The sequence below is a fragment of the Amblyomma americanum genome, chromosome 6 (assembly GCF_052857255.1).
Source record: "Amblyomma americanum isolate KBUSLIRL-KWMA chromosome 6, ASM5285725v1, whole genome shotgun sequence".
Classification (NCBI taxonomy): domain Eukaryota; kingdom Metazoa; phylum Arthropoda; class Arachnida; order Ixodida; family Ixodidae; genus Amblyomma; species Amblyomma americanum.
This window is the reverse complement of record NC_135502.1, coordinates 108,774,227-108,789,488: the sequence shown is the minus strand read 5'-3', so window position 1 is coordinate 108,789,488 and position 15,262 is coordinate 108,774,227. Positions and strand designations below refer to the sequence as shown.

Genomic DNA, 15,262 nt, shown 5'->3' with positions numbered 1-15,262 from the left:
GGCTTCTCGTAAAATCAGACCACGAGGGAAAGAAGCTCAACAGCTCCTGCGATGGTTTTAAATTGGCAACTCAAAAAAGTTTTAAAATTTCCACATACCACTCTTCAGAGCAGCTAAAGGTTGCTGAAATTACTTGCAAAAGATAAGTACCTCCTAAAGTGTTCCTAAAGAACCTAGATCTCTTATTATGCAGCCATGTACAACTCATACCTTAGAAAGTTATCAAATAGCAAAAACCATTTTTCCAAGAGGTCTAGCACTGAAGAGAAATGGTAAATTTTTTTACAATTGTGTCAATCTACGTGATGCAATATCTCCTCAGCCGCATCTCACTCCTAGTAGCCAAGCTCACAAAGTAGGCATATCTTCGTACCAAGCAAAAGCTCATTCGCAGTCTCATTCCCTGCACATCAGTAGATTGGAAAAACTTTTCCAGATCGCAGCCAGCATTCCAGATAACCTGACATTCCATAACAGTCTAGCTAACAATGTATACTAAGGCTCACAACAAATGTTCCGATTGTTCTCCATCAGCCTTGCTTGTCCTTTTGCCTTGCACTAGCAATTGTTTGCTTAATACTTTAGACATATTTTTATAACCAGGAATATGGCACTTGTATTTTGTTTTCATTCACTTCTGTATTCTTTTGTAACCACTCCCTCTGAAATGCCTTTGGCCCTGAGGGATATAAATAATAAATGAATGTGCTGCATACAAAATTTCCAGCTGCAGTTGAACTAGTGAACATGCCAACTTTGAGCCTCAACAAATCTGTACCACTGTTCCAGTGATGAACTTGCTCAACAAAGCTGAGTGTATAATACTGCAGCTTTCCTACAAAACCGTTCAAAAATATTGGGTGCATGTTAATATGCAGGAGTTACAGGCTACATTCAACTCCACCAAGAACACTTAATGTAAAAAAACCACATTGTGAAAATGGCATGCATAACCAACCCATATCTGGTGAGCATATTGCTAACTATGCAAGATCAGGTTGTGCACGCCACATAACAGCCAATATTTGAGGCTGCTACTCAGCAAGGCAAAAATCGTTATTGCACGTGAAAAGTTCTGCAGTTCAAGAATAAATTTCAAAACTGGAGAAGGGTACTTTACTCACGTAACAAGCTGAGCTTTCTCCTCGCACCAAACACACATTTAATGCAGGCAACACTACGACAACTCTTGCAACAATTAATCAGACCTGTCAACAAAAATCAAGCTCTAAGGTTCCCTAACCAGACATGTTCAGGAAGAATGGGCAAGACTTGAGTGGAGACAAGGAATAAGCAAGGGGTGTCAGGCAGTGCAGAACAGCAGACACAACGGCAGGAAAGAAATGTAGCCAAGCAAGACAACAGATGCAAGCATGCAGTACTGAACGGACTTTCGTGCCTATTGGACGGAACCGGCAGCAAGATGGCCAATCTTGCTGATCAGAAAAACATTTTTAGGGAACAACGCATTTTTGCTGCCTTTTCCGACAGTCACTGCAACAACAACCACAGACTGCAGAACTGCTCCAGAGCAGGGTACCACACTTCTCCCATCTCGCCGTCATTTTAACCCCACTGCATCAGTGCACGGTAGCTTGCTATCTAAGTGTACAATAAGTAATTACACAGTTGAGTTAGCTTTCCTGACCACTTTTCTCACTGCACCCTCCACAACAGGTGAATGAGGGTGCACCTCGCAGAATTAGCGGGGACAGCACAAAGTGAACAAAAGGTGGCAGTGAACCCTCAGTTTTCATCTGAACCCGGATGAAGACAAGCCACCCCGTCCTAACATTTGTCTGTGGAATGGGGGCTTCCATCCTGTTTCGTTTCATTCTGTGCTGTCAAGAATTTTATCTTCCCTGACTTCTGCCTACTGGGGGCCAGATGAATCTACACTTTAGATTGTGTGGCTCAAAAGAAGTCAATGCATAGGAGTACGGAAGCAAAAGAAAACTTTTTGCGTGTGCTATTTGTTAGCAAATGAATGCATAGCTCAAGGATGGCATTAGGCTCAGGATTCAAGACGTAAACCATTAATTTTGGTACAATCGACACCAATCTCTCCTTCATGAGAAAGAAACAGGTCAGCACTTCTAGTGAACAAGCAGTACGTAGAGAACACACCCAGTCTTAATTCATTCAACATTAATTCAACATTATGGAAACAACAATGATGAAAACACTGCATTTAATCTGACTGCACACACATTATGCCTTGATGGCCATGCATGCTGTGCGAGCCACAAAAACAAGGGGGGCAACACAGCTATCTTTGTCTACACTACACTGTCCTATTGCTGTGCTCGCTCTGCACTCAATGAGTGCAGACTGCTTTCAGCTTTATCAAATGCCAGTCCAATTCCCTACAACTTGCAGTGTGAAAACACCTCTCACAAAGCAGAGGAAGGAGCCCAAGTCAGGAAAGACTAGTTTTGCATACAGGCACATGGGGCAAGGCAAGAGAGAAACACCAAAATGTACTGCAAAGAAGAGGCTGTTGAGATGTGAAAATGTTACAGCAGTACCAGCTCAAGCATACACAAGCCAACATGACCGTGACCTGATTATCATTCCCTGATGTAACAACTTTTTTATCTTCCTGTGTACAGTACTCTGAAGACTTTGCAAACAGGACCGCGGAACTTGTTCCATTCATAGTAGACAACTCAAGCAACGTGGACAGGCAGGAAGTACTTTGCCTTCATGAAAAAAAAACAGTGGTTGAAATCTTGTGCATCCCATGTTAGCGGGCAAAGCAAAGCACACATGCTTTCGCACAGGAAGCCATTATGTCAACACCCTTGTTGTGGCTATATCACGGAGGCAGTAGAGTACAGTACCCGCCCAAATTTTTTACACTGGCTGAATGTCATGACACGCTTGTGATTTCAAAAGCAACGCTAGTAAAGGCTGACGAAAACTGCAAGCATACATAGTCCAGTCAAATGCTGACTTTAATAGCACCTTCCTTTTCCTGCTACAACCTGCAACTTTTTGGAAGCACCCTCTTGAACTAGGCCCAAAGAGGCACAAAACCAAACAACTGCCTAGCAAGACCGAGTCCTCTCTTGCATTGCAAGCATGCTCCTGCAGGCAATAACATTTTTACAGGCAAGGCAGCATCACAAGTTGAAAGTGAATTTGCTTTGTCTGTTGTCTTGCTTTCTACTGGCTGTCACAAGCAGTTAAGTAAACAAGCAGAAATCTTAAAAAAACTGTTACCATGCTCTGCTGCTTATACTTTCTCATCACATTTAAATATGTTCAGTTACAGCACAAGGGCAAGAGGAAAACATTTCACGAGAAGTTTTGCAGTTTTAAAGAGAGAAAAAGGGAGGGCAAACGGCATCCATCATCTCGTGAATGGCCAGCCAAGACGGGAAAAGCAAGGCCTGGGCTTATTTCAGGGGATCTGCTGTTTCGCCCATGGAAGCATGCTTGCGGCAACAAGATGGCACCAGGACAGGACTGTATTTCAAGAGAATTTCCCAGCTACCTGTACCGAAGATATCTTTAAAAAAAGAAAGAGAAAAGAATAAAAACACAATCAGTCGTGCTGGAATGCTTAAGGCATATATTTATTCAAGCATGAGAACCTGGAAACTCTAAAAGTGCCAAGCAAACACTGCAGTAGCACAAACTGTTGCTATAACGCGTGCTGTAGGACAATGGCTACCATTCACTAACATTACAAATGTATGTCTGAATGCCATCTGGAGTTGCGCTGCTGCAATTGCCTGCCTAGTGCAAGTGCATACAAACATTATGTGAAGCTGTAAGGTGGCCAGAAATAAACCTTAGAGAATTGTGTGCTTTTTGTAAAGAATAAGTGTGCTACTGAATTTACGTATTTTGCATCAAAGACCAGACCGTTCTTAACAGTACTTTTTTTTCCATGCACCAAGAAATAGTAACTTAAATGGCTAACAGCGAGAATCACCAATCAATATACTAGAAAAAAAATCTGAAATGAGCATTGGAAGGTAACATTGTGGTAATGTTCCAGCAACAATTAGTGCTGCAACAGCCCTTTGCTCTCCTCAGAACTCACATCTTACCTAACCTGAACAGCACTAATGAATCCTACTACACTTCTTAGTTCCAGGGCGCTAAATGTAATGTCTGCAAGCAAAATTCAGCATTAAGTGCATGGGGTTTCATGTTTAGCTGTGATCTTTTATAGGTAAAGAAAAGAAACTGCAAGTCCTGCTGGTTTTTGAAAGGGTACACAGCTTGTAAAATTCTCAAGGCAAGAGAACTGATAATAAAATTTACAGCAGAAGACCATGACAAGCTACACAACAACAGCACATAAATGCTAACTAGGCGATTGAAGAAGCTACAAGCATACAGCATGTGGAAGGGGATTGCTTGCAGTTTAGAATAATTACACAGTACAGAAACCCCGTCAACAAGGGTAACCTTCTTGACTGGTATTTGCTCACTTTTAATTCCTTTTAACACGTTTAACTAAAAAAATTCAAGGCGTGCACTTAAGTCTCCTTATGTGCAGAAATGCAAAAGCATTTTTAGTACCACATGTGTCGGCATCCAAGAACAAACTGCAGGGACGCAACTTCTTGTCTAGACATGCTTTTTTGTCTTTTTTATCTTTTGTGATGTCAAACTCATCGACTATTTGTTTAGAGATGTTCCTATCACATGACTAGTTGGGTCCCATCATGTGACTGGCTGATGACATCACTATCACTATTACTATCACTATTAATATCACTATTACTATCACTACGACTATCTTACTACTACTAGCTATTACTATCACATTTAATGTCACTATTATTACTCCCACTATTACTAACACTAACTATTAATGTTATTAACTGTCATTGCTGCCCTTCAACTATTACCACTAACTATTGTCACCGCCTATTTTTGTTAATTATGAATTACCTGTCATTTCATTTCATTAATCAATAGTGGTTAATTACCTGCTATCGTTACTATCGTTGTTCTTATCATTGTTATCTAGTTATCTTGTGGTCACAGCTCGTGTACACATCTCGTGGTCGCGTCTTCCATGAGGCAAGAAATGCTTTTGCATTAATATCGCTACACATACTACCAGGGGCCAACTGATGCGTGCAGGAATTAAACGGTGCTATCTTAGCACGTTCTAGACAATGCTAGGGAAGCCACGTACCTCGTCAAAAAATGCCTGTGTTTTACGGAGGATGTGCTTCAACTCAGTGAGCTCAAGGAAGGTCTTCTTCAGAGCCTCCGCATTGGTGTTCACCTCCTTCAGTTCATTCTCGAGCTTCTCAAATGTGGCCTGCATGACAATCAAATCCAGACCAGTGTCTACACTGACCTCTTTTAGCAGCCAATGTCTGCCACCACAGAGAGCAACATTGCCTTTCCTGCTACCTATACCATTAAATTGCAAGTCCAGACAAAACGAACTGGTCACTGCTTAGTGCACTACATCTGCCCATGTTTCTCCTGAACAATTAAGAGCCATGTAACAGAACTCAAGAGTTAATTCCAAGCGCTTGCGATGGTTACAAGCAGCAATTCCATATCTGTAATGTCTGTGTGATCAAATGTGCCAAACAATCTGCATATCGATGAATGGATTTTTAAATTTTCATCAGTCTACCTGTACATTACAGTCAATCAACAGTATGTATGACTAATAGCATATGCCTACACTGTGGTGGGCTGCAAGGCTGGACTACCTGGAGGCCTCCAGCGTGCACTAAAATCTTAGTACGTACATTTTCGCACCACACTTCCATCGAAACGCAATTGTCATGCCCAGGGTCCAAAACACATTCATGCTCAACAGCACAATGCTGTAGTCAGTGATATGACATAGCTCTGAGAAAAGAGAACTTGCCTCGAGTTTCACATTGTAAGCACAAAGCAGCCATGCATGCTGTGAGCCATGAAAGAACTATATATGCTAATGAGGAGAGTAGGAGGGCAGCTGCTTTTGCGGGAAGCAAATAAGCTTTCATGATTTATTAATGCTTGATTCACAAATTCACACTAACCTCGATACTATGTATTCAACATATCAGGGTGTGTTAACCCTACCTTGAAGAGCTCGGCTGCCAACCCACATGCGCGTTCGATCCCAGCCGCGGTGGTCACATTTTGATGGAGGCAAAATGATAGAGGCCCGTGTACTGCGCGATGTCAATGCACGTTAAAGAGTACCCCACGTCGTCGAAATTTCCGGAGCCCTTCACTACGGCATCCCTCATAGCCTGAGCCTCGTTGGGACACTAAACTCCATTAACCAAACCAAACCTGCCATGAAGAGCCCTTATGTCAAGCAAGTTTCCATAGCATCAGGCAGTGATGTTCACGAGGCTGAGCAGCTCACTAGCTAGCTGCCTCACATTGTACTTCAGGGCAACAAGAGACTGAAATTTCACTAATAATTCAAGTTATATTACTAAATATAGTGATTAAAATGCTGAAATCAGGCATCAGTCATTATGCTGCCAGAGCATAATTATTTATTGATGCCAAATCAAGATGGCAGGTTTATACTACTGTAGCATGAAGTAGCTGCAAAAAGATGCAGACTATACTATATAAAAAAGTGTAATGTCTCCAAAGGCATTCCACCTGCTTCATAATCTAAGCTGATCAGTCCTGTCTATTTCACAAAATAGCAGCATAAAATGATTCGACATATCAAAAACATCTGTGAAAGACTATTTTGTATTATGCGACAACGTTCTGAAATCTGCAAATCAATTGAAAAATGGCCACCCTGCTATGTTCGTTATCAATAAATTTCGTTTTGAGGATTACAGTGGTGACTGAATTAAGGGACGAAGTCAGCACTAACTCACATTCTTCCTCTTCCTGAAAGCAAGGACCATTCTCAAAAGTATCATCACCACCACCACCATCAGCCTGACTACGTCCACTGCATGCAGACCTGTCACTCAAAAGTATAGCACTGTGCAATGTTGAACAAGTAAACTAACAATTGTATTAAGGAAGCCAACAGTAATTGAAATAAAAGAAAGCATATCAGAATGTTTCTTTTTTTTTTATTTCTAGTGTTGACCAGTGGGAAATTAAAAGCGTAATCTCTTTATCTCTAAAATATAACTGATTAAAAAAGCAGAAGGAATAACCACATGGCAACAATGAGATCTGAACCAATGACCTCCATATGTCACATATAGGGCTCTACCAACTAGACTATGGCGGCGGCTGTTCAATCTTATGTTTTTGGGGGATATATTTATGTTGTGTGTGACCAACCCTTCCAAGTGTGTGCCAGCGCCACACTCGTTCACAGTGGCGGACAGAGTATCCTGTATTACCGCGAGTCACGTGGACACACTTGATATCATGTAGGCACAAGAGAGAAAATTTCTGGTATGATATGTCACTAAGCACTTCGAAACTCAGCCGGAGCACCATCAAATGGAGAATCCTCATCATAAGCACTGTCAGATATAGTACACACTGTAGACATGGCGAACAAGTTGGAAGGTTCAATGCAGTGGTTCATTCCGATAGATTTGAAAAGAGTGCATAGCACAGTGAAATTTAATTATAACAAGGAACTCTGAGAGAGCACGAAGTGAATAAGCAAATGTCAGTGACGTGAAAATGAAGGTATACGCAGACGCTAAGCGATGGTCCTGTTTAAAGCAAATTATAACCCTTCGCCAAGGCTAAATCTAATGCGAACTGGAGGGCAAAGCAAATAAACAGTAATTACAAGTGTCGCTGGTTCCCAAAATTTACACTTTGACAAACAGCACTGACTCCATACATCAAAACCTGCTCTAGGCCATGCCACAAGATTGACCAGCTCCTTTGTGCCCACCCAGCATGCTCAAAGATATTGTGTCCACAGCCACGGGGTTTTTTTTAGACAAATTAGGGGGCAGGTTTGCTGTTGTCGCCAAGCTTAAGAACCTCTTATTCACATTTTTCGCGAACTTCCAGCATCTGCAACTCTCTATACCCAAACCATAGCAGCTATCATGTATACCAAAAAAGCAGTTGCAAGAATCAGGGGGTAAGCAATCAAGATATCCGACAAGAGCACGGCACTCACCTCCAAGTCGATCATTTCTCGAGGCTGAGGTGCCTCTGGGCTGTCGCCAGTGTCTGGCATGTGGATGCCATCTCTTTTAATCTCTTTCTCCAGGAAGCCTGGGATTTCACAGAAGTAGATACCAAAGAAGCAGCTGAGTAATGTAAACAGCAGCACAAGTTCACTTTGGTACACACTTTAAGCATCTGTGCACTTGTAATGGATCAGATCAGATGTGTGCCGTTCACTAAAATTGCAAGCATACTGAACCATACACTAAGGCTAAAGTGAACCATTTAGGTTAAAGGTGCACGACATTTAAAACCTGCTAGAGTGACATAAGGCTAAATAGCTAGAGCACGTAGGAGTTCTGAAACTGCTGGAGAAAAGAAACAATTGTTTATTTTCTCCAGCAGTTTCAAAGCTCCTATGTGCTCTAGCTATTTAGTGTAATGCCACTCAACCAGGTTTTAAAGGTCATGTGCCTTTATTGTCTCAAAACACTTGTGAAACTAACAGCACCAGGAGTGAAAACAGCAAGATAGGCTAGGCACTAAGCAAATATCGGTGTTATAACAAACGTTTTTCTTTGTTCAATTATGTCTGGTCTAGAATCAGAGGCATAGCTTACACCTTGAGCCTCCTTTCAACTATGCACACTGAATGGCAGTGTGGCATGCACTGCACATGCGAGTTGGTTCCCTATGGCCCCATTAGAAAGCACCAATAGTATGCAGCATTAATAAATAGTATGCAAGGCCAGGCACTCCCATGTTCACGGTGGCTTTAGTCAAGATAGTGCAGACGTCCACATACTCATCTAAAGCACTCGAACAGCACACTGGTGAGGGCGTCATTCACAAGCCAGATGAAAATGGTGCCGCTCATTCCAGCTGCATTTCAGTTTTACAGTTGGAAGTTGAAAAAATTCCGACTGGAGCTAGCTGGAAGATTTTCCACAGGTGTAGCCAGCTGGGAATTCCATTTGCCAGCTAGAAGCTTAAGACGTTGCAGTCGGGACTGAGTGGTTTCTCCTGGAAACTGCAATTCCAGCTGGACATGATTTGTGCCAAGATACGGATAAAATTGGAGATTATCATCTTCCGTGTTCATGTGCATGCGGAGAGGCCTACGGCTCTAAACTACACCTTACCACGCATGCACATCCGAATTGATGGCGGTTTACAGCAACGCATGTCAGAGCTGTTCGAGCACTTTGTTGTATGGTCTGTACAAGACATTAGAGTGACGTAAGCGGGAATGAACATACTTGCACGATCAGTGCCACACATTATGAATTAACAAGACAAAGTCGGTACAGCTACTCAGAAGATGACATACAGACAACCATGCAATTACTCACGTAGCTTCCGTTCCATTTCGTCGCAACGGCGAACCTCGTTGACGAACTTGCGCTGAAATGCGTTGACATCTGGGTTGAGCTGTTGACAGAGAGAAAGCAAGAAAACGTACTGTAAAAACTGTTAACTACGATATATGAGCGAGCATAAGATGCGAGCAGGGCGCGTGAGCGAGGTGGACAGAAGCGAAGCCTCACGTCTCTGAACTGGACTAAACCAAGCTCGCCGAGCTCAGACACGCAGCCGTACGCTGCTTCGGACTGCAGAAACAGCTGGCATAGCGTCATTTCCTCGCTGCGGAAGAGGCCCCCCATCTTGCAACGAATTAATTTAAAACCTGCTTTAAAACGAACACCCGGTCTCCGCTACGCTGGCTACGCTGTGGAACGTCTAGAACACCGGCAGATGCGCGTGGCGCGAGACAGCCGGCCAGGAGCGCACGCACGAGCTAACCGGTCATGCGCGGCGTTCACTGGGATTAGAAGACGATTGCGCATGACTCGTAGGCACGAATGTGAAAACGCTCGCCACGTTAGAAATGAAGCTGTGGTTGAAAGCAAACTTACCGATTGGTGCGGCATGTACTACAACAGCTGCCATTTTGATGGGACACAGTAAAAGCATCAAACATCGCAGAGACCTAACAGCGCGCTGATATCAAGCGAAACAGTTTTGTATGTACAGCTTATTTACGCTGAGAAAAGAAAGAGAAGTGCTCGTAGCAGCGCCGTGCAATCATCCGCATAGCGTGACGCACGTAAACAATTTCAAACCTGAAGGACGATGGCGGCATAGATACTCACGTCCCCACGTGATCACATCGCTGCTGGCACGAGCGCTCCCTTTTTAACGAGAAACACCAGGCAACGGGTGCGCTCACATCAACAACGACTCTTATTGATCGTCGTCACATGATTGCGGCAGTCCGCAGTGCTGCTGCTACCGTTTTATCAGGGCGTATGAAAGTGTACGCATAGGTTAAGAATTGGGAAAAGTTCATATTGGGAGAGAAAGCTTTTTCAGGCAATAGTGAAGATGGGGGGCCTTTTCCGCAGCGAGGAAATGACACTCTGCCAGCTGTTTCTTCAGTCCGAAGCAGCGTACGGATGCGTGTCGGAGCTAGGCGAACTTGGTTTGGTCCAGTTCAGAGATGTAAGATTTTTTTGTTCTTGTTCACTTTGCTTTCGCATTGAGTCGTGATTAACACCGGTTAATCAAGCACGCACGCCTGCGTTTCGGTTTTCGCAGATGAATTTCTGACCGCATTTCACTGATTTCTGTCTGCCCCTTGTCTTGCCTCATTCTAGCTAAACCCAGACGTCAATGCATTTCAACGAAAGTTCGTGAATGAAGTTCGCCGCTGTGATGAAATGGAGCGGAAGCTACGTGAGTGTCGAACATTTTGTAGCTTGTGTTCTGTATTTTGCTTTTTCTTGTGTTCGTTTTTATCGTTTCTCACGACGCCCTCCAAACCGCCAGCTATCTCTTGCAATACGCGTGAAATTCTGCCCGAGTTGACTGCTGATGTAGGCGTGTTTGTTGTACTAGTTTTTTAATGTGCGGTTTCCCAGACGGAAAAGTGCGAATACATATACGTTAATTGTACCGAGATTCGGATACGATTCTGTGTTCTATATACTAAACTGGCATATTACGTCGGAAGCTACTGGGGGCTCCTTACAGCTTCGATTTCGCTTTCACTACTCCTCAGTGGCTAATAAGTGTTCATGCATTTAACCTGTTTCTTCCTCTAGCCGTGCCAGGTTGTTGGGAACGTCGCTGCCTTCTCATGGTTTTCAAACATTTTCTACGCACTGCCGACCTAAAGATTTGAGTTTGGTTGGTTATCATACTCTTCTTCCACGAAATCCAGGCTTTCTGGAAAAAGAGATCAAGAAGGATGGGATTCCAATGCTGGACATTGGTGACAACCCAGAAGCACCACAGCCCCGAGAAATGATAGACTTGGAGGTAAGTGTCTGTAGTTTCCTTACGACTCTTGCGTTGCTTTTGGAGACGGGTGTAAATAGTTGTCTGGTTTGCTATTTAGAACTCAGTCTTCACTGTGGAGTTACATTTGATGGCCAGCATCAGAATCCATTTGATTGCAGGGGCAGTTTTTCTGCACGAACTGTGGTGAGAGCCAAATGGTGATCACAAAGCACAGTTCTAGCTGGGGAAACCGGAGTTCTTGCTGTGGTGTGAGGTTGAGGTGGACCTAATAAAGAGCCAGGATTCATTGGCTGGAACTTTGATGAGGGACCTTTATTGACCCAGCGTACTGGTGTTTATATGTTTGCATCATGTGGCAAGCCTCGGGTTCACAGATGAGACAATTGCAAGAACACACAATCCTTTCAGACATGCGTTCTGTACTCAATTGAGAAAACTATAAAAATTTGTGTGACTATATATAGAAGCACCTGTTTCACGAACACAAAATGAATGGCTCAAGAACTTTCTGAAATGACGCACGCCCTACACTTCCACGCTTGGAATCGCAGCCTTATTCTTGTATCACACATTTAGGCACAATTTAACTTGTTTTTATCATTCGGAGTTGTTTCTGCAACAAGAACTCAGCTATATTGACCTTTAATTAAGCATTCTACTGCTTCAGATAAGCGACAGCAGCAGAAAACACTTCCAAAGCCGACTATATATAAATCTGCAACATTGATCTTTATTTCTTGTTTCGGGAAACTTTTTTTTTTTTTTCAGGGCATACTATAAGCCTGCCATTCTGTCCAGCAGGACCTTGAAATGTATTTCGCATTCCTGACTTTTCGAAAACACCACTGAACACCTAAAAAAAAAAAAGTCACGTGCACAATCGTAGATACCGTGTCACAAAAGGGATAAATCCAAGATGCACATTACAAGTGACGGGACACGACATGCTCATTGTAGTCTGAAAGTCTGTCGGTTTTGTCTCTTTTTTTTTCACTATGTTAACATGGAGAAGTTCAAAACCGACGTAAGCCAAAACTACTAGACAATGCTTGCCTCATATGGACAGTTGCTGGTTTTGCTCCTCATGTTGCAAAATTCTGCTTTTTTGGCTGTGTTGCTGCAGGTGGTTGGGTAAGTTTAGGTGATCAAGAGAGGCATATGCCTCTGCCGATACTTTCCAGTCGTTTATTTTGTTTATTCTTTACCCACAGCACCAATTTTGGCATAACAATGGGGGGGTTGATACGTGTAACATAACACAAAAAAGCAGGTAAATGAAATAAAAGAGAAAAGCAGCACAGTCACCTAGAGAATAATAGAAAAGAATAACAAATATCAATGCAGTACACATGTTAATGAACAAGTAATGCAACAAAAAACTTCTAATGTGTGCTATGTGTGTTCCATGCAAGTATACTATGCAAAGATGAGAACGAAAGTGGAATACACTATGAAACACAAGAAGCATGGCAGCTGCTCATAGATAACAGCTCCTAATCTAATGATGAAATGATGTGACCTGGCTCAAAGCGGAATAGAGCGCTTCATTTGATGAGATAGCCGTAACAATGGTTGGCAGATGGTTCCACTGAGTGGTTTTTTGAAAAAAAAAAAAGAGTTGCTGTATGCTGCCGCCCTGCATTTATATTCACATACTTTTTGGCCATGGTCAGGGCGTGCGGGTACATAGTAGTGTGGTTTGAAGATGTATGTGTCGTGTGGAATGCCAGTGTGGGAGTAGTGTATGTTATGCAAAAGTTTGAGCCCTAGCTTGGTTCTGCGGTTGTCTGATTCCCAAGCTAGAACCTTTTTAGCCATTTTTGCACTGAAGTTACAATGTTTAAATTACTTTCAAAGTATATATCAATCTGCCAAGGACTGCACTTTCTCAAGTTTTTCTTCACAAGCTATGTATGGTAGGTGGGTCCCACACTGTGCTAGCATACTCCAGTACTGACCGTACATATGTTTTGTAAAGAAGTTCTTGGGGAGGCTTGCGGAAAGGAACGCGTATTTCAGAGGAGAAATCCTAAGCTTTTGGAGACCTTTCCAACCGTATAACTTACATGGCAGCGCCAGCAGAGCGATGGCGGGAAATATATACCTAAATACTTGTATTGTGGGACTGCTTTAAGACACGCATTATTTATAATGTGTGTGGATACGTGTTTTGTATGTTTCCTTGAAAACTCCATGCACACAGTTTTATCCAAGTTAAGCTTCATTTTTCATTTTCCACCCCACTCGTAGATAGTTGGGTCTGATTAGTGACAGTTCATGCATCCTGTGTGAAAATGAAGTGCAGACATGGCATAACTGTCACTGTTCAGTTTGGTATGCCCTGAAGAATTTAAATGTGTATGCTTGATTTTCATGGAAACCTCTACACTTGAAAGGCAAATGACATGACCCTATTTAGGCACCCACTGTTCAGATGCTTCACCCCCTGTTTGGATTGGACGCAAAGTTTTGTTGCCTGCAGAAAGGCCATGTGGCCTGGATGCTCCCTTTTAGAGCTAAGTGGTAACTACGTAGCTCCTGATGGCGGCATTGCATCTTATCAAATGAGGTGCTTTGTTGTGCCCCCATAATTTGTGCCCTTCATCAGCACACTCTTGCAATTATTTTTCTATTGTGAAGTTTACCTCGAAGAATCCAAAGCCGCTCACGCAGGCAAGCAATGCCGCCAGATGGGGCTCAGAGCAGATGCACTTCTATGCCTGCCACTGAAATAATGAATTGAAGGCTGTGGTAAACTTGAAAAATTTTTTTTGAAGAAAGGAAATAGGGCAGTATCTGTCTCGCATATCCTATCTCAGTGGACACCCGAACCATGTGTTAAGGTAAGGGAGGAAGGTAGGAGTGAAAGAAGAGAGAAAGAGGTGCCATATTGGAGGACTGCGGAATAATTTCGGCCACCTGGATCCTTAACGTGCACTGACATCACACAGCACATCGGTGCCTTTTGCGTTTGTTTCGCCTCCATCGAAACGCGGCCGCTGCGGCCGGGTTCGAACCCGGGAACTCCGGCTCAGTAGCCGAGCGTCCTAACCACTGAGCCACCGACTTCTGCTGGAACAAATTACATTACTAGCTCGCGTTGTTGTGCTAAAGGAGGCTAGTTTAGGGCACATGGCACCTTGTTTCTGTCGGTATGCCTTCTTTATGCAAGTAGTGACCAGCAGAAGCAAGACCGGCAGTATAGGCTTCTTATCATCATTGGGGCAAGTTGCACATTTGGGTACCATGGTTTGGGCATCCTACGTGGCATGTTGTGTGTAGGAAATGCTTCTCATATTTCACTGTATCCATGCCCACATACTCGTGCACTGGGCAGGGGCACTGCGCTGTGCTGACTGCTTGGATGGAGGGATGGGCTGCAAGCGGCTCGTGTCTCAGTTGCATCTTGCCTCAGCAAATTTTAATTTATCAGCTAACTGATATATCAAATTATTTTGCTAATTTCAGTACAACCAGGTTTATCTGTATTCGCAAACCCAGTGGGGTTCATGCCGACACAACTCTTTTGAAGATTTATCTGCCTAGACATGCAAGCTATTGTTACAGGTACTAGCTACACTAACTGCAACCTTGTGGTTGAATAGGGCTGCTCATGTGGACTAAGCGCCCCTTTTACTTTTTTTTTCCAGGCTACATTTGAGAAGCTTGAGAATGAGCTGAAAGAGGTGAACACTAATGCTGAAGCTCTGAAGAAGACTTACCTCGAGCTTACTGAGCTGAAGCACATTCTGCGTAAAACGCAGGCCTTCTTTGATGAGGTACGTGCCTTCACTGTCATGCTGTAGCAGTATAGTGTCAAGTGCTTTGGTAACTTCATTCAGTCTGCCAATTTTATTTCTACATGCTGAAACCCTCTACTGCATGAAAACTTGGCATTAATTAGTCGTGC

At 43.2% G+C, this 15,262-nt stretch overlaps 2 protein-coding genes across 8 annotated transcripts in view; one reads left to right on the top strand and one right to left on the bottom strand.

Moving 5' to 3' along the window:
• Nucleotides 1–10,200, bottom strand: part of LOC144093965 (V-type proton ATPase 116 kDa subunit a 1-like) — a 56,357-nt gene extending 46,157 nt beyond the window's left edge. Inside the window, exons 1-5 of one of the 4 annotated variants that reach the window (XM_077627746.1) lie at nucleotides 9,966–10,094; nucleotides 9,402–9,480; nucleotides 8,060–8,157; nucleotides 5,165–5,293; nucleotides 3,500–3,514 (exon numbers count right to left, since the gene is read on the bottom strand). In XM_077627746.1, the coding sequence (XP_077483872.1) occupies nucleotides 3,500–3,514; nucleotides 5,165–5,293; nucleotides 8,060–8,157; nucleotides 9,402–9,480; nucleotides 9,966–9,980 (336 nt within the window). In that variant the 5' untranslated portion in view covers nucleotides 9,981–10,094. Of the gene's footprint in view, nucleotides 1–3,499; nucleotides 3,515–5,164; nucleotides 5,294–8,059; nucleotides 8,158–9,401; nucleotides 9,481–9,596; nucleotides 9,806–9,965 lie in introns of those variants that run through there. The other 3 variants (XM_077627744.1, XM_077627747.1, XM_077627745.1) reach the window with 3 other exon arrangements.
• Nucleotides 10,201–10,293: 93 nt separating this feature from the next.
• The window catches only part of LOC144093963 (V-type proton ATPase 116 kDa subunit a 1-like), a 52,752-nt gene continuing 47,783 nt past the window's right edge, over nucleotides 10,294–15,262 (top strand). For all 4 annotated transcript variants that reach the window (XM_077627742.1, XM_077627741.1, XM_077627743.1 and 1 more), the window contains exons 1-4: nucleotides 10,294–10,551; nucleotides 10,707–10,785; nucleotides 11,273–11,370; nucleotides 15,003–15,131. In XM_077627742.1, the coding sequence (XP_077483868.1) occupies nucleotides 10,435–10,551; nucleotides 10,707–10,785; nucleotides 11,273–11,370; nucleotides 15,003–15,131 (423 nt within the window). In that variant the 5' untranslated portion in view covers nucleotides 10,294–10,434. The remainder of the gene's footprint in view (nucleotides 10,552–10,706; nucleotides 10,786–11,272; nucleotides 11,371–15,002; nucleotides 15,132–15,262) is intronic.